Source organism: Nycticebus coucang, chromosome 17 (genome assembly GCF_027406575.1).
Source record: "Nycticebus coucang isolate mNycCou1 chromosome 17, mNycCou1.pri, whole genome shotgun sequence".
Taxonomy (NCBI): domain Eukaryota; kingdom Metazoa; phylum Chordata; class Mammalia; order Primates; family Lorisidae; genus Nycticebus; species Nycticebus coucang.
In genome coordinates, this window is record NC_069796.1 from 34,271,577 (window position 1) to 34,289,298 (window position 17,722).

At 46.0% G+C, this 17,722-nt stretch overlaps 1 protein-coding gene across 1 annotated transcript in view; it reads left to right on the plus strand.

Annotated features, from left to right (window-relative positions):
• Positions 1-5,392, plus strand: part of TGFBI (transforming growth factor beta induced) — a 31,743-nt gene extending 26,351 nt beyond the window's left edge. Inside the window, exons 13-17 of the mRNA XM_053566535.1 lie at positions 1,093-1,217; positions 2,450-2,552; positions 3,139-3,218; positions 4,264-4,288; positions 4,763-5,392. Of these exons, the coding sequence (XP_053422510.1) occupies positions 1,093-1,217; positions 2,450-2,552; positions 3,139-3,218; positions 4,264-4,288; positions 4,763-4,803 (374 nt within the window). The 3' untranslated portion in view covers positions 4,804-5,392. The remainder of the gene's footprint in view (positions 1-1,092; positions 1,218-2,449; positions 2,553-3,138; positions 3,219-4,263; positions 4,289-4,762) is intronic.
• Positions 5,393-17,722: the final 12,330 nt, after the last annotated feature.

Consider the following 17,722-nt stretch of genomic DNA (forward strand, 5'->3'; position numbering starts at 1 on the left):
AGAGGAAGGGCATGAGGAAAGCTTCCCAAATGTCCTCCCCCAGGCCTGCAGGCAACCCCCGAGAAGTGAGGGTGGTCCAGGTGTTAGAGATCTGGAAAGAAGGTGGCCCCTCCAGTCCCAGGGGGTAGCTTGGCTGTGTACCTCCAGGCAGTATTTTTGTGGAAGGGGGAACTTTGTCAGTTCCAGGTTATGGAAATTTGAAAATCACTTGGTACCGGGTGGCTCCATCCCCTGGCACTAATGTGAAATTTGTCACTAACTAGTGAACTCTTCAAGATGCTTTCAAATTTCCTTCATTCTCAGTTTCAAGATGCTGGAAATAGCCCTTCAGAAGCCCTGGGGAAATTCAGCCATTTGGCTGGTGATGGGAGTATCAGAGATGAGAGGACAGCTGGAAACTTTAGGAATTGCCTCCCACACTTAATTTGGAAATGCCTGTGCACCTTTATGGGCAATCAGATGCCTTCCCCAGTTGCCGGAGACACTGATGTGGGCTGGAAGGAATGCTGAGCCATGCAGGGGAGGGACACTGTGGCGGGAACACCCCCCTGGCTCTGACCTCATTGGCTCTGTGGCGCCTCCACAGTGCAGCTGTTGGCTCTTTTAAGTTCTCACTTCAGGAAATAGCCGTCTCAAACAGAATATGCATTTGAGGGCAGAATGTGTAAATATTGCACTACTGTGTTATAACCGTCGGGAGCCACACTGATGATGAAATGTCCCAGATGCTGGTGCTGGAAAGGTCCGTGGCTTTCCAAGCAAATATTTAGTTCATGGAAACATGAGTCACACTCACACAGGAGTATGGATTAACTCCTTCCTGGCATCCAGGGAGCCCAGCGTCCTAGAGAACACATGTTTAACCCAGCAGCCCAACAACTACAAGGACAAATTCATGGCCATGGCCACGTCCCTTGTGTCCACTGATCATTAGGCAAATTGGGGTCACGGGGCTGAGCACACAGTGGGTGCTCAGCAAATGCTCATTACCATCTATAGGGGCAACCACTTGCATCTTCTCTGGGCTCTCATTGACCACACTAACTGCCAACCTTGGGATTAACTCTATCTTCTTTTCCTACAAACCTGCAGGAAATGCCAAAGAACTTGCCAACATCTTGAAATACCATGTTGGCGATGAAATCCTGGTCAGTGGAGGCATTGGGGCCCTGGTGCGGTTGAAGTCTCTCCAAGGTGACAAGCTGGAAGTCAGCTCGGTGAGTGTGCCTGCAAATCAAAAGGCTGGCTGTGCCCTTCCACCAGGGCTCTAGGACACATCTCATTGGCCTTAGATACAAACACAACCTTTATGATGCATCCTAAATCTCTGAGTACAATTTGTGCAAAGAAAGAGAGAAAAGAGAGAATAGGGTCTTCAGAGAAATCAAGTGAGATGGTAGTTAGACAGGGGTAAAAAGTTCCAGATTTGCAGGAGAATGAAGCATCTGATTTGGCATCTGCCTAAGCTGTTAGATCTTCCTTCTCTTAAGGAGATGGCAGGCAATTACTTATGTGGCTTGAGAGATCAACACCCTATCCTCACCCCACCCCAGCCCCCAAACCCAGGGGTTCACTGAGCTATACCATGAAGCAGACCATCTCAAGAGGCTTTCTCAGACCTGAAGCTTGCTCTGTGAGTCTCTCCTTGCTCTGCACACTGGTGATACTCATTCCACATTGGAGCTGTGTTCAGAGGGTCTCTACCTCAGAGGAAGAAAACAGATAGCCAGCCCAGCTCCATGAACCCCTCTCACTGAGCCAACCGAGGCCTCTGACCTCTCTTGGAGGGGTGCTCCTGGGTTTAAGGCAGCTTCTGCTCCTTGGTTCTCTCTCCTGACCTTTAGCTACCCTTTGCTGGCCAGTTCCTCGTGGGGACATGGATGACATTTAGGGAAGTAGGCATGGGAATGAGTTGTTTTACTTCAGCAGATCATGCTAAATCTCCGGCATCGTTTCAGGTGTTGGGTGCCTTTCTGTCACAGGTGTCAGTGCCCCCCTTCCCTCCTGTGTCCTGAGATAGATTTACCCTGGCTGGACTTCCTGTGAGAAAATCCTAAGTTGAGGGCATCCAGGCAAAGTGGAAGGAGTGCATTGCTCAGAGCTGGAAGCCTGTCTGTATTCCCAGCTTCCTCTATGTAGCTTACAAGAGACACTGCCTCTCTTGAGTCTCAGTTTCCTCATCTATTAACTGGGACAATAACATCTACCCTCCCTCCTATACACTGCTGTGAGGTGTGAGTGCATTACAGCTATACAGTGCGCTGAAGCCGTACACAGGATGAGAATTAATCCACCAGACTGAAGATCTATAGAAGGCAAGGACTATTTCATTCACCAAAGTACCCCCAGTCCTTACGCAGGTGCTGGCATATACAGGCATTTAGTAAGCACTTGCTGAATCCATGAAATAAACATTTTTGACATTCAACAATCACTGTTTTTCTTGTAGAAAAACAACATGGTGCATGTCAATAAGGAAGCTGTCACTGAGCCTGACATCATGGCCACAAATGGTGTGATCCATGTCATCACCAGTGTTCTGCAGCCTCCAGGTAAGACCGGAGTGTCTGACATCCTGCAGACTCTGCAGCTGGTCCTTCTCTACAGATGTGGCAGCTGGTGCTCAATAGAAAAGCTGAGCTAGGCAACACGTCATTGTGATGGTTGAACCATGCCCATGTGGGTGGCATCCCTGTGGCCAATTGAAAGGGACTTGGGAATGGTTAGATAGATTGATAGATTTGAATGCACCAACAGTAAGGAAAGCGAGGACACATTGCTCTCAGCAGATATGTCCAGCTGTCTCAGCTCCCCCCAGACACAGCCCCACATATTGCTGGATATGTGTGGATGCTGGTCACACAGTTCCTGGGACTCCTCTGTAGCATCTCACCTTGTGTGTGCCCTTTGCCTCCAGTGCAGTTGAACTTCAGTCCCACCCTCTCCTCACATGCACATTTGCCCTTCTCAGAGCTCTTCCCATGGGCCAGATTCTACCATGAGTTATGAAAAGCTATAGGGAAAAAATTCATTTGGAATATGAGCTGGAAAGCCTACCAGTGCCCCTCAGCAGCATGCTATGAATGCCACACTGTGGTCTCTCTCCCTTACCAAAGCTGCCTTTTCTTTCCTCTCCAGTCAACAGACCTCAGGAACGAGGGGATGAACTTGCAGACTCTGCACTTGAGATCTTTAAACAGGCCTCAGCGTTCTCCAGGGTAAGACCCTGCTAGGATTGTGCCTTACCCGAACAGCTTTGGGTCTCTACTTGGGCCCCTGGAGGGGCTTTTTAGCCCCTGTCTTCCTTGGCTGCTCTCCCAGGGCTCTCTCAAAACTTCTTCCCACTCCCATTGGGGCACCCCCAGTCCCAGCCTTTGTCAAATTCTGAGAAAAGAACTTAGGCAGCTGCAGTTTCCTTTGTGGGCCAAAGCCCAGGCCTTCATACAGAGGCCTCTGAGCCCCAGTTCATGGGGAAGCCACTTGCTGCTGAGAACAAATACAGCTCTGGAATACACCTCTCCAAGTTTGTCTTACAGTGGCCTGGCCTGCCCTGAGCCTGAGCCTCTAAGTCATTCATCCATGTGCCATGGCAGTGCCCATCCTGGGTGATGTTCAGGCTCCCCTGGGAGGTGTGTGGACTCTGGGTACAGGGACACCAAGCCAGCTATGCATGTGGAGCCTTAGCCCCACCTCTCACTCAACACCTCACTGACTTCCTGAGCTGTCTCTCCTTCTCTCCAGATTGCCCTGGCCCCAGAGCCCCAGAGCCTCACTGGGGCTTGTTTGCTGCTTTGGGTAGGGTGGAGCCTCCTTAGGAATGTGGGGCACCTTGCGGAAGGTTTGCACGTCAAGAGAAAAGGCTGTAGGCTGCAGTTCTGAATGCAGAGAGCTGGAGCTCTAACATGTTATCTCACTTTTGAACAGAGGAGTCTCCTTAGTACCCTCAAGAAAGGTTCTTGGCCCTGAGCTCCTAGCCCCAAGAACCACCCCTGTGCAGCCCCAGCTCCCCCAGATCCCCCAGCTCTAGGCTGTGGTCTCAGTGGGAATGGCTGTGTTGGGGTATCCCAGGAACATCCACCTTATGCCCCACATGATGGGGGCTCGCACAGCTCCCTGGGGCCCTTCAGTTCCACTTTCCCTTTCCTCTTCTGAGTAGGGGTGGCATTTTTTCTGAGCAAGGATGGCAGTGGGCAAAGCCACTTCCATAAGCAGGTGCAGGTATAATTTTCACTAGAAAACCTAACACCTTGTGTTTTCTTTCAGGCTTCCCAGAGGTCTGTGCGACTAGGTAAGTCTGGTCTGGGTTTGAAGTCCTTGCGGACCTATTTGGGCCTTTCCCCCAAGCAGGCCCAAACCTGCCATCTGCTGTAATAGATAACAAATCATGGTGCAGTAAACAAGCCTGGCCTCTGGGGTCAGACCAGTGGAGGGAATTGGGGTCAGACCCAGAACCCCCAATTTTCTTCTCCATAAGTTGAAGGTAGTAAGAGCAACAACCTTTTAGGGTTGATACGAGTTTTTGGCTTTGAGAGCCTGGGAAGATTGCACAGGGGCTTGGCAGGAGCCCAAGGTGAGGACGTGATTCCAAGCTGGTAGATGTAGAAAATCGCAGTACATCTGGCATTGAGATGTGAAGTTTCACAAACCAAGAAGCACCTCCTATGTGCAAGAGTACTTGGCCCCTGCCCCCAGATCCTGACAGTGTCCTAGACAGGCATGGAGAAGGCTGCATCTTTTTACCTCTCAAACTTCTCTTTTCCAGCCCCTGTCTATCAAAGGTTACTAGAGAGGATGAAGCATTAGCAGCACGGACTAAAGGAGGAAAGCGCCTCAGCAGCTCCCCACCAGTTTCTCTCAGTTTGCCAAAGAGACTGTTCAAATGTTTTGAAACCAGATCTCACACTTCAATGTATATGGGTCACGCCACAGTGAGATCTGAGCCTTGGGCGGGTTGGGGAGGAGGGAAAGAGAGGTACTTTTTATTTTTTGTTCCCCCTAAACATGGCTGTTCACCCACTGCATGCAGAAACTTGGATGTCACTGCCTGACATTCACTTCCAGAGAGGACCTATCCCAAACGTGGGATTTCCTGCCTATGCCAAGTGCCTGGGAAAGGGAGCTGCACTACTGTGAGGCTCACAAGGTGTGAATCAAGTAATCCAGCATATGGGAAGTCCTGGCACAGCTGTGTAAAGCTCTTGCACAGCTGGAGAAATGGCATCAGAAGCTGAGTTGAACTGTCTGTCAAATGTGTTTCGCATCTCCATGTGGTTTGGACGCTTCTATGGGGCCCTGTCCAGGTAGAAAAGAAACAGTCTGTAGAGCATGTACAGCACAGGTCTCCCAAGTGTGACAGTGCCGTGGTGTGTTTGTAATAATAAAACCAAAGAAATGTAGACCCTATGTGCATGATATGGTGTGCTGCCCTGGGGGTTCAGGAGGGAGCTGCCATGCTCAGCTCCACCCAGGAGCAGCCCAGCAGGGTGCTCTGAGGGATGGACATTGGGACATTCTAGCAGCTGGCCCTCAGAAACTCAGATAGCTCATAAGGGTTGAACCTATGTCTGTTTGATCTTCTTTTCATTTCTCCCTTCCCCAGCACTGGGGTTTGAGTCCTCAGTTTCACTTCGCCAGCCCTTTACTCCCTAATCACTTTGAAGCATCCACCTCCGGCACTGTGATCCCTGCCTCTGTGCTGGACTCACCTAGGTGAGGAGAGTGAGGCTCCAGGAGGAGAACCATGGGTAGCACCAACTCTGGCTAAGCTGGGACTGGAACCCCTGTCTCCTGACTCCCAGGACCGCTATGTGACAAGAAAGCGAGCTCAGGTTTTCCAGGTCTGTACCGTCTGTCACAAGCCATGATCAAATCCTGTCTGTGCTCTTTTAATCTCCATCATCTAACAGGGGTATCTAACCTTTTTTTTTCCCCCTGCCTCACGTTGGAAGAAAAAGAGTTGTTGTCTTGGGCCACACATTAAATAAGCAAACACTAATGAAAGCTGATGAGCAAAAAATAAATAAATAAATAAAAGCATGGGCATAATTTTTGTGCTATCCAATACCACAGATAAGCAAAACACACCTCAAATAATCCACACGACCTGCAATGTTCTTGGCACTCTGACACATAGTACTGTGTGGTTGTGGTGTCATTGCTTCCTACCTGTGTGGCTTTGAGCCTATCATGTGATATCTGCACGCCGCCTCTGAACAGGGAGAAAACTGTCACATCTACTTACAAGAGGAGCCCTATAAAATGCTTGGTGCAACATTTTAGCCTTGTTGTTATCATGCTGTCTGGGACTGCCCAGTATCCATGCAGCTACGAGCCTTTATTTTTGTTTTTCCTAAAGGATGGGAGGAACTTCCCGCCTGCCCACAACGCTCTTTGCCAAGGCTGAATCCCTCCAGCAGGTGGAGCTCGTTCCACTTCCTGGACCCAATGACCCAAAGACATGTCTGCCGCACTACTGCGGTCAGTCCTCCACTGCTGAGAATAGAGCAATGGTGGAGGCAGACAGAGTCCCTTCTTTAAATAGCGTCCAGTGTGGGGAAAGACAGACATTACATCAATCCATTAAAATCATTCATCCATTCCACAAATATTTGTTGAGGGCCACCTATGTACACCTCCACGTTAGGCCCTTGGAACAGACACGGCCTTGTTCTCATGAGGCCTCCCTACTGATGGGGAAGAGAATTGTCAATCAGCTAATGGCACTGTGGCTGTGTGTCCCTGGGGACTCACGAATATCACTGTGGGTCTGTGGCAGATAATGAAGGAAGTAGAGGGAGGGATGTCCAGCAGCTCCCAGAAGTGGGGGAGAGGAGAACAATGGAAGGAACTCACCTGGAGGGAAGGGGGCAGGCCAGGGAGTTCAGGAAGATGTCCTGCAAGGTGAGACTTAGCCCTGCCCATCCCACCTCCCAGGTAGCCACAGGGGTAGGGCTACCTGTGCTGGCTTCACCCAAGCTGGGTGTCTGTCCTGCACCCAAAACACACACACTCGGCCTTTCCCAAGACCCCATCATAACCCAAAGAAAAGGTTAGTATAACTTACAAAAATCCTAAATTTAAAATAAAAATAAAAATCACCACAAGATCCTTATAAATGCCAAATGCTAATATCTATGTTTAAGGCCCTTCCCACATCTCCCCTCCATTTGTCCCCCAACCAGCCCTTGCCTCAGTCCCCCAATAAGGTGGGCTCCACTCTGCTCTCCAAACTCTCCCTGGAGAGTCCTCCTGTGGCTGAGAACCAAGTACAGCTTTGCCCTCTCTGTTTTGGGTGCTACATGCCCACACCCCTCCTGTTTCTCACAGAGACTCAGGCTGCATGCTAATTAGGGCTGCCACCTGGAAGACAGGGGTGCCTCGGGGCTGGGTGATGGGGAGGGAGGTGTGTGTTGTCCCATGTCCCAGCCCAGGGGAGGTAGCTCAGGTATTAGCTGAGTCTTGATTGATTGCTGAGCCCCAGCCAAGGGAGGAAGGAGAGGAAGAAAGGAGCAGGGTGCTGGCCTATTTCTCTCTCTGCTGTCACTCTGGGCCTACAAGGCCTTTTGCATATAAGGACTGTATAGACCCTCAGCATTGGGCCCAGAGAACTTTCAGGATGGGACATGCCCTCCACACACGGAAGGCAGGGGCTGCCTAAGCCTGGGCTCATTGGCCAACTGAGAGGCCCCTCAGCTAAGGAGCCAGTGGGGCCCACCGTACTGGGCTATGCTCCTATGTGTGTTATCTTTTCTATTCATCACACTGGCGCTATGAAATGGCTAAGTAATGTTAGAATTCTCACTTTGCTGCTGCAGAAATGAAAGCTTAGAGAGGGAGTTCGCCAAATGTCAAAATAGGAAGAGGCCGAAACACAAACCTGGTCCTTTTGACTTTGGAGTCCACACTCTCAGCCACTTCTCCTTTCTGCCCATCTGCCCCCGGCACAGCGAGGTAAGCACAGGCAGCCCCAGGCAAGTAGACATGGACGTTAGGCTGGCCAGAGAGAGCTCAAAACCCCAGCCCTCCTGAGAAGCCCCTGCAGGCCTGGTTTCTGCTGGTCTCACCTAGAACACAACCTGTTTCCATGATGCTGGGGGATGGGGAAGAAGCAGCTATGACCGGGGGTATCAGGTCCACCTGGATGTCAGGAGAGAAGAGAGAGGAAAACATGCCTCTGTGCTTGAAACCATGATCCCCTGTTACGCTCACAGAGGAGCTGCCTGGAATATTGTGCTCAGAATTCTTTTCAAAGCCAAGAGAGAAAGCCATGGAATGAGGGATGGGCTGGGCCCAGTGCCCTGTCTAGAGAAGTCAAATGGGGCCACCTTTGGTCCTCCCTTCCTGGCAAGGAAAGAAACACATCCGCTCCAGAGAGCCAGGGAGGCAGTCCAGAACATAAGTGGTAGGAGTCTGGGAAAACCTGCTACACGCACACTCACCACACTCACACACACCCACACCCAAACACACCCTGCGTGGGCCTAACAGACTCAAGACTGAACCTCAGGCATAGACAACTTGCACTTCACACCCACTTATGGGCAGGGAGAGGCTGGAGGCCTGCCGGAGGAAGGCTGCACCTTGTCCTCTGGCCTCAGGTGTGTTGGGAGAGGCCCCCAAGCCATCTGCAGCCTGCCAGACGGCAGTCCCGCCAGGCCGTGCCATTGTGAAGCTCGCCATAACCATTGCCATGCATGAGGGAGGCAGAAGCATTTACTGAAAAGATGAGCTGGCTGAGGAAGAGAATGTGGGCTGGAGATGCTCAAAGTCTCTGAGGAAAATGTGAGAGGGTTTTGTGGGGCTATAGAGGACAGGGGAGAAAAAATTCCTCCAGTGAGAGGTCTGGAAGGCAGACTGTGCTGGGCCTTGTGGCTGTATTAAGAATTTTGGACATTAGCTGAGAACAATGAGAAGGAACTAGAGGGTTTTAGCTAATGGAGAGGGATGGAGGGAGATGAGTCATGGACAGATTTTTTTTTTATTGTAATAAAATATATGATAGAACTTACCATTTCAGCCATTTTAAGTGTATAGTTCGTGATGTTGTACAACCAATTTCCAGAACTCCTCTCATCCTGCCAAACTCAAACTCTGTACCCATTAACCACTGACCTGCCATGCTCTCCTCCACCCAACACTTGATAACCTCTATTCTGCTTTCTGTCTCAAGATACTCCATATAATTAAAATCGTATAGTATTTGTTATTTGTGATTGGCTTATTTCACTGACACAATGTCGTCAAGTTCATCCAGGCTGTCACATATTGCATGATTTCTTTCCTTTTTAAGGCTGAATAACATTTCGTCATGTATACCACTAATTTTGCTTATCTCCTCATCCTTTGATGGGCATTAGGCTTGCTTGTACTTTCTACTAAATCCAATGTCATGACATATTTCCCCTGTGTTTTCTTCCAAGAGTTTAGCTCTTAAGTTTAGGTCTCTGATCCATTTTCCATTAATTGTTGTATATGATGTAAGCTAAGGGTACAACTATATATTTTTTTAATCTAAATGGTCTTAGCACCCTTGAAAATCATATGACCTTATACGCAAGGGTTTATTTCTGGGCTCTCCTATTCCTTTGTTTTGTCAGCATTTATGTAAGTACCATACTGTTTTGATTATTGTAGCTTTGTAGTAAGTTTTATAATTAGGAAATATGAGTCCTCCAACTTTGTTCTTTTTCAAGATTGTTTGGCTATTTGGAGTCCCTTTAGATGTTGTATAAATTTTAGGGTGGTCTGTAGAAGAAAGCATCCTATAAAAAATTTCAGGGTGATTTCTTTTATTTATGCAAAAATATCACTGGATTTTGATAGGGATTACATTGAATCCACAGATCACTTTGGATGCTGGACATCTTCCAATTAATGAACAGTGGATTTATTTGTGGCTTTTTAAATTTCCAGCAACAATGCTTTACAGTTTTTAGTATGCCAGTCTTTCATATCACTGGTTAAATTGATTCCCAAGTGTTTTATACTTTTTGATGCTGTTATAAATGGAATTATTTCTTCAGTTTCCCAACAAGTTTTTTAAAGACTGTTTTAGCTTTGATATGGAGGATAGGTTTGGGTGGAGGGTAGAAGTAGAGGCTGGAAATTTCATTTAGGAGGCTGCTACAGTCTCCTTGTTGCAGGAAAATGGTGAATTAAAACAGACAGACACTTATACCAACAATATTAATTCCTGGCAAGAACTCAGGTGCCTCAAAGGTGCCTTTAAGGCATAAAATGCTGAGCTCTGGGGAACAGTTTTTTCCAAACTCTTTTTTACCTTTTGTTTTCTTCAGTTCAATATCAGCTATGTAGTTATGGCTACTGAAGTTAGAAACCAGGGTACTATTATTAGTTACAGAGTCTTTTTTTCTTTTTCTTTACAAGGTTATTTCAGCTCCGTGTAGTTTGTTCTTATCTTTAGAGGAGGAGTTCTTCTGCAGCTGCCTGCTGCTTTTTCAAGATCATGAAGAAGTATAAGATTTACCTCTCCTTCCTCATTTTCCCCTTTGAGATGCCATCAATCAGGAATGGGATCTCATCTCATTCATTATCAGTATCCAGAGCTACTTGATAATATCATTGAGCCATGAACACTTTGCCTGTGTTCTCTTTTATCACAACTGCAGAGACTATGCCTTTGAGAAATTGAACGAAGATAAGTAATAAACCAGTCAAAAGCAAACATCCTCCAATTATAAAAAGAAAACCTATAATCATAGTTTTAAATCCTCCTAGTTTAGAAAAACATCCTTCGGATAAAGAATCTGAGTTAAATTCATTCCACACTTGCATAGGTACGTGAGCTATTTTAGTTACCCTTTTAGTTATATCTTCAATTACTTGTCTTTCATCATCAATCTATAAGCAGCAGTTAATTAAACTGAATTTTCCACACACTCCTCCTTCAGCTGCTAGAGGATAGTCTAGGGCCAATCGGTTTTGATAAATACATTTCTCATTTGGGTTTCTTCATGGGCTAGTCGCGTTAAGGCTTTGCTTTAACCTTACAAACTTTGTTATCTAAAACTGCTTGTAATCAGATAATCCGATTTAACATATATATTGTGGTTCTGTATCTTCATGACTCATCCTCAGCCCAGGTGGCTGGACCACATATTGAATTATTCACTGAGGAGGCCATTTATTGTCACTCCCATCTCCTATGACCACATCACGCTTCTGTCTTTTCAGTTTAGTACCATACTGAAACATACTCTTACCTACTCTTATGTAAGTACCATACTGTTTTGATTATTGTAATCAAACTGGAAAATCTAACAGTTGTCCAGTCTCTAGGGGCAGTAGAAAGAAGGAAGGTTTGATCATACTTATTACACAACTTTCCACACCATCTATCAGGAAGCTTAATGTAGGCCCAGTGTCCACAGATCCAGTAGAGACCAGGTAGAGCTGCCCAGTTAATGTTTATCCCCGGATAGTCCCCAGCAGCTTTGAGCTTTGGGAATCTACTCAGGGGGTTTAGTTCAGTTATGTCCTTGCTCCACCAAGTAGTACTAGTGGTGCTTTCATTATACATTTTAGGCCTAGACATGACAGCCTCCCTACCAGGACGGTGAAGTTGTTTTCTTTTCTGGCTGAATAGTATTGATCTATGATGGGCGTCTTGGGGCCCAGAAGCTTACTCCTACTTCACACTTACAGTGAGTGACATTAGCAGTAGGAACTCAGGGACCGACTTCTCTGGCTTCCCAGGACCCCTTGCTGCTCATCATTGTCCTCACAGACAAAGGAAGATTTACATTTACAGATTAAGCAACTTTTTCTGCCAAGTGGAGGAATAAGGTCTGGAGCAAGTTGTTGATTTTTTGAGTCATTTTATTTTTAATTATTATACTTATGATAGAGTCTCTTCAATGTACATTTATAACAAGAATAAAGCAATAACACAGTGTTGACACTTTGTCTAGTTTGGGTTACCTCTTGGATACATCTTTCACAACTCTCACCATGTCTTATACCTAAAATTAAAGAAGAAAGGTGAAAAAGTCCAAAGCAAAGAATCAGTCCCATGCCACTGCTGCTCATCCTCAAGCTTCTGCCGTGCACAGACCAGTCAGCTCCTGGTATGTGACTAGGGCAGGGGTGTTGTCTGTTTCCTCAGGGTCAGGTGAAGGGGATGCTCTGCGTGTCGTTGGACCACCCACTCCTCGTCACTGGCTGGTTTCACACACGAGTGATGTATCCAGGCAGGAATGCCACCCACCTTCACTGCTGTTGGTGTGGACAGGATCGCTAAGGACGGGCCTTTCCACTGTGGTTTCAGTGGGCTCAGGCTCCAATCTAATCCACACCGGTTTACCTGGACAATAGAAATGGACTAGGGGAGATAAACAAACAGGATTTCTATCATTCACCCATACTGAAATCTTTTTTCATTGTTTGTCCCAGTGATATTAGTTGATTAGTAGGTTAGTAAGTTCTGTTTCTCCAGTTCTCTCAGGGTCTCTGGTAAATTTCTTAAAAAGGGAAGGGGCCTGTGATAGAGTATATTATAGAGTGAGTACCCTGTTCTTTTAATAGGAGTACACCTGATTTTAAACAATGCTAAAGGTGAAGCCTGGATCCACTGAAGTTTAGACTCTCGGCCTGTTTTCCCTATACTAGCCTTCAATGTTCTAATCCAGCAGTTCTCAACCTGTGGGGTGCAACCCACAGGAACTGCATTAAAGGTCCGTGGTATTAGGAAGGTTGAGAACCACTGCTCTAATCATTCTTTCAACTTCCCCAGAACTCTGTGCCTGTAGACAGCATGCAGTTTCTAGTCAATTCCCAACACGGTAGCAATTTGTTGAATAAAGTCATTTCAGTTACTGTAAGAACCAGACAGAGTAATGTCAATTCAGAAAGAAAAACGGCTGCTGTTTCAAAAAGTAAAGAGGATTTTTTTTGTTTTTTTCCCCTTTAGTTCCAAATGAGTAACTGATCTTGGGTCTTCTTTTGAGTGCTGGTACTTTATCTCAAGGCTATTCGTAACAGCAACCACAGGTTTTAGCAGGCAAAAAGATAGAAAAACGGTTTTTAACAAACATTGTATTAATTCCATAGTAATACTAAAAAGTTCTGACTTTTGATGAATTTTTTTCATTAAATATGTGTACAAGAATAGAAATTTAAGAGTCTTCAAACATAAGTCTTATAAACTGAGAACAGACAACTTTGTTGTTTTAACTAGAGATTTCCTTTCCATTATTATCAACTTAATCACATACAAAATTCTTTTTAAATTCTTCAGAAATATTCACAACTTACACGCACCGTGTTTCAATATCTTAAAATTCCTTATTTTTGTCTCAAATTTTCTTTCTTAAAACCACCAGTTACTTTAAGACAAAAAGTTTTCACACAAGATTTCTTTCCCACACAAAATTATTCTTTTATCCTTCCTTACCAAAAGTACATCTTCATACCCACGCCTTTCTACACCTCTCTCGCTCCCTTACTTACTGGCTCCTTTTATTTTTAACTCCAAACTTAGAAAAAAAGAAAATTGTATACAAAGTCTCAGTCAAGCTTCCCTAAAAGTCTGCCATGTTAAAGGAGTTGGGTGTTTCATTTTTTTTTTTTTATTAATTTAACCTTAAGAGTCCATTCACACAGTGGGGTAGGGCAATTAAACTTGATTTCCCAGAGGCAAAGAAGTTGCGGAATACCCAGGGGGTTGTATTTTACCTTCTACTTCAGAGATGGAGCCACAAAAGCAGGTCCATTGTCACAGCCTATGTCAGGAGGCAGGCCACGCTTAGGGATGATTTCCCTAAATGGAAAACATGTGACTTCTTTGACTTTTTCACCTCAAGTAGGAAAAGCTTCAACACACCCTGAGTTGTACCAGCAGATATGTATTTTTTCTGCTTGGAGCCATTTCAGTAAAATTCAGTTGAATGTTTTCAAGAGGTGTAGTTCTTATGCTTTGAATACCTGGTGGCAGATGGGGCCTCATTTGGCATTAAATTGTCTACAGGTGACACATCTTTGACTTACTGTTTTTGCCAGGCTTGCTAGACATTTTATACAAAAATGCTTTCCTAGTAGTTGGAGTGGAGTGTCTTAGATGGGTGGATTCATGCCCAGCCTGCACTATAGTAGTTCTCAATAATTCCGGCACAACTATCCTTCCATCTGGTAAACACATCCAACCTCATCTATGGCAAATGCTTGCTCTTGCGCTCGCCACTCTAATTCTTTTTCACTCTATGTAGGTGTTACATTTGAGACCCAAGGTAGTAGGGCTGCAAGTACACATTGGCTTGCTGTTCCCGGTGTTCTTCAGCATCGGCTTTAGTATTCAGTAATATGTCTTGCCCTTTTTGGTGTCCTTTGCAATACATTACTGCAACCTTGCTAGGTTTCCACATAGCCTTCAATAAGTTTTATATTTCTTGGTGATACTTTGTTTTCCAGCTGAGTTTAATAGTCCTTTTTCTCTGTACAGTACACCATGCATATGCAGGGTAAAAAGGCATACTTTGAATCAGTGTAAATGTTGACTGTCTTATCTTCACTTGATTCCAGAGCCCTGGTGAGTGCTAGAATCCCTGCCTTTCAGTGACCAAAGGCATCTATAAAACTGCTACCATCCACAAAGAAAGTCCATTCAGGTTTTGTCTTAAAGTGAATCAGCTTCTTGTTCAAGTAGAGCTGTTGCTGGTAGAGCTCTTAGACCAGCCAGCCAGCCTCTAGCTACTACTCCATCTGATTGTTTAGACAAGTATCCAACAGGGCAAGCTCATGACCCCAGGGTCTGTGTTAAAACTCTCACTGCCGTCTTTTCTCTCTCCGATACATACAAAGTGAAAGGTTTAGTTAAGTCCTACAGGCCAAGTGTCAGCCTGTCATTAGCTTTTCTTTAATGTCTTGGGATGCTTTTTCCTGAGGGGGCCTCGCACTCTAGGGGCTCCTTATCACCCTCCTACCCCACGCCCCCGCCCTTTATGGCTTTATACAAGGGCTTAGCAAGCACAGCAAAATTCAGGATCTGAATTCTTCAGACAAAAGCTGGCTGCCCCTAAAAATTCTTACAACTGCCTCCTGGCCTTGGGAACAGGCAGGTTACAAATCACCTGCTTTCTTTTAGGAAATTGTATATCTGCAGTTCTCTAAATGTTTTAACAACACATCCATTCCTCGAGCACATCCTTTCCTAGTCTCATAGCCTAATAGTAAATCCATCCATCCATTTACTATTTCATAGCCTAATAGTAAATCATCCATATTACAGTCGGGTAAACTGTAACTATTGTGCAAGAAAGGTCAACAGGTCTCTGACCAGTGCTTCCCCAAAGATTGTAGGGGAGTTTTTGCTGGCAACCAAGTCCAGGTATTGAACAACTCCATTTTGGGAGCCTTCCTACAGAAAGGCAAACAGCTGACTTTACAGGAGCCACTTGGATAGTAAAGTAGGCATCTTTCAAATCTAAACAAGTGAACCAAGCAACCTCTGCTGATAGCAAGCTGAGAAGAGTGTACGGGAAGTTACAATTAACAATAGACATGGTGTAGGACCCTTGAGAGCAATAGTTTTGTTGTCCGTAAACGTTATCCCGGCCTTATTTGTATTTAAGGTGGGTCCTCTGGATTAGGATCTACTAGTACTTAGCCCCTTTGTCACCAGGTCTTTTATTCTTTTGTTCTTCTGCTTTAGCTACCATCGCAGTTGCTGCCTGTCCTCTTGGCCACGGGGGTGACTATGTCTGGGAACTGATCGGGGTGTCCAGGCTTGCCAGTCACTCTTCTCTATACCTTCCTTACTAGACCTACATCTAAACTCCCTTTTGGTGGTCAGCCGACTCTAAAGGGTGGCCATTCTAGCTCACAAAGTTTTCTTAACCTTTTAGGGGTCACAGTAACTCCATAGTCCCCTACAAACTTTTTGTTTTTTATTTTTAACTTCCGAGCCCTTAACCCTAGGGGAGTTTCCTTAGATGGCACAGGACCCATTTCTGTGGTGCAGACAAACAAGGAGGGAATTGACGATCTCTCAGGCACCCACCTGGCCGCGCCTCTCGTGAGGCTTTAAGGAGCTAGGGTTGCACCTGTATAAGCCCCAGGCCTGGTTGCTGTTACACAGCAAGTCACCGTTATGCCTTATGACGTCTCCTTGGAACTGCAGGGCAGGGTCCAGCCAAGCTCCCTACCTGTAACCCGTCCTGGAGCTATCCAGTCACTCTCTTTCACACAGCATTTACTCACAGAGGCTGAACAATTCCTCCCAGTGCCTTTTACTTTTGCTGAGGCTTTCTGCCTCGTGGAGGTCCCCTGCCTCCTCCTGTGTCTTTTTGCCCCCTTTACTGAGGCCCCCTGCCTCACGGAGGTCAAGTTGCCTCTCTGACTGAGGCTCACTGCCTCATGGAGGTCAATTCCTCTTCCTGTCCCTTTTTACTGAGGCTCCCGCCTCAAGGAGGTAATCAAATTCCTCTTCCATTCTCTGGAGTGGGCTTTGCTATTATTATAGCCTTTTAAAATCCAGTTCTTACCTGCTCTTCCCCCGTATGTTTGTTCTTCTGTTGGTGAGCTGCCTTCACAGAGGACCACTGTGGGACCTCCGCACCACTCTGCTGAGGCCCCCCTCTCTGTGTAATCAGCACAGTAGGGCTCTTAATGGTGTCAGTCAGGGTGCTGGGGAGCACCCCTAAAGGATCTACATCTGGCGTGGGGAAGCCCCCAGAGCCTCTTGGTCCCAATCCACCTGCTTGTTTCCTAAGTCAGGGAACCAAAATGTTGCAGGAAAATAGTGAATTAAAACAGGCAGCCAAGAAGCCCATGTAGCTCAGTGGGTAGGGTGGCAGCTACTTACACCCAGGTTGGGGGCTTAGAATCTGGCCTGGGCCAGCTAAACAATAACAACTGCAACAACAACAATAACAACAACAACAATAACAAAAATAGCCAGGCACTGTGGCGGGTGCCTGTAGTCCTAGCTACTTGGGAGACTGAGGCTGGAGAATTGCTTAAGCCCAAGAGTTGATGTTGCTGTGAGCTGTGACGCCACGGCACTCTACCAAGGGTTGACATAGTGAGACTCTGTCTCAAAAATAAATAAAATAAAAATAAATAAAAAGTAAAACATACATACAACAATATAGAAGAAGGAACCTTTAATTGCTGGCAAGATTTCAGGTGCCTCAAGGCATAAAATGCTAAGCTCCAGGGAATAGTTTTTTCCAAACTCTTTAATACCTTTTTTTCTTCAGTTCAATATCAGCTACATAGTTATGGCTACAGATGTTAGAAACCAGGGTATTGTTATTAGTTACGGAGTCTTGTTTTCCAGGTTGTTTCAGCTTAGTGTAAAGTTTGTTGGTATCTTTAGAGGAGGCGTTCTCCTGCAGCTGCCTGCTGCTTCCTCAGGATCACTAAGAAGTACAAGATTTATTTCTCCTTCCTCATCCTAAGCAAGAGATGGTGTAGGACTGGGGTGCTGGCACTTGCGATGGAAGGACATGCAAAGATTTGGGATATTACTTGGGAGTGAAACCCTAAGACTTTAAGATGGGTTGGAAGAGGAGCATGAGAGAGAGAGGGGGATTCAAGTGCAATGCCAAAGTTTATGCCTTAGGCAGCCAACTAAAATCCAGAAGCCTGGGGAAGAAGCTGCTGGTAAAAGTAAATTAAGAGTTTACTTTGGATATTTTAAGTTTGAGAAGCCAATTAAACATCCAAGTGGGATGTTGAGAAAGCTGCTAGTCAAGCCTTTATCGTT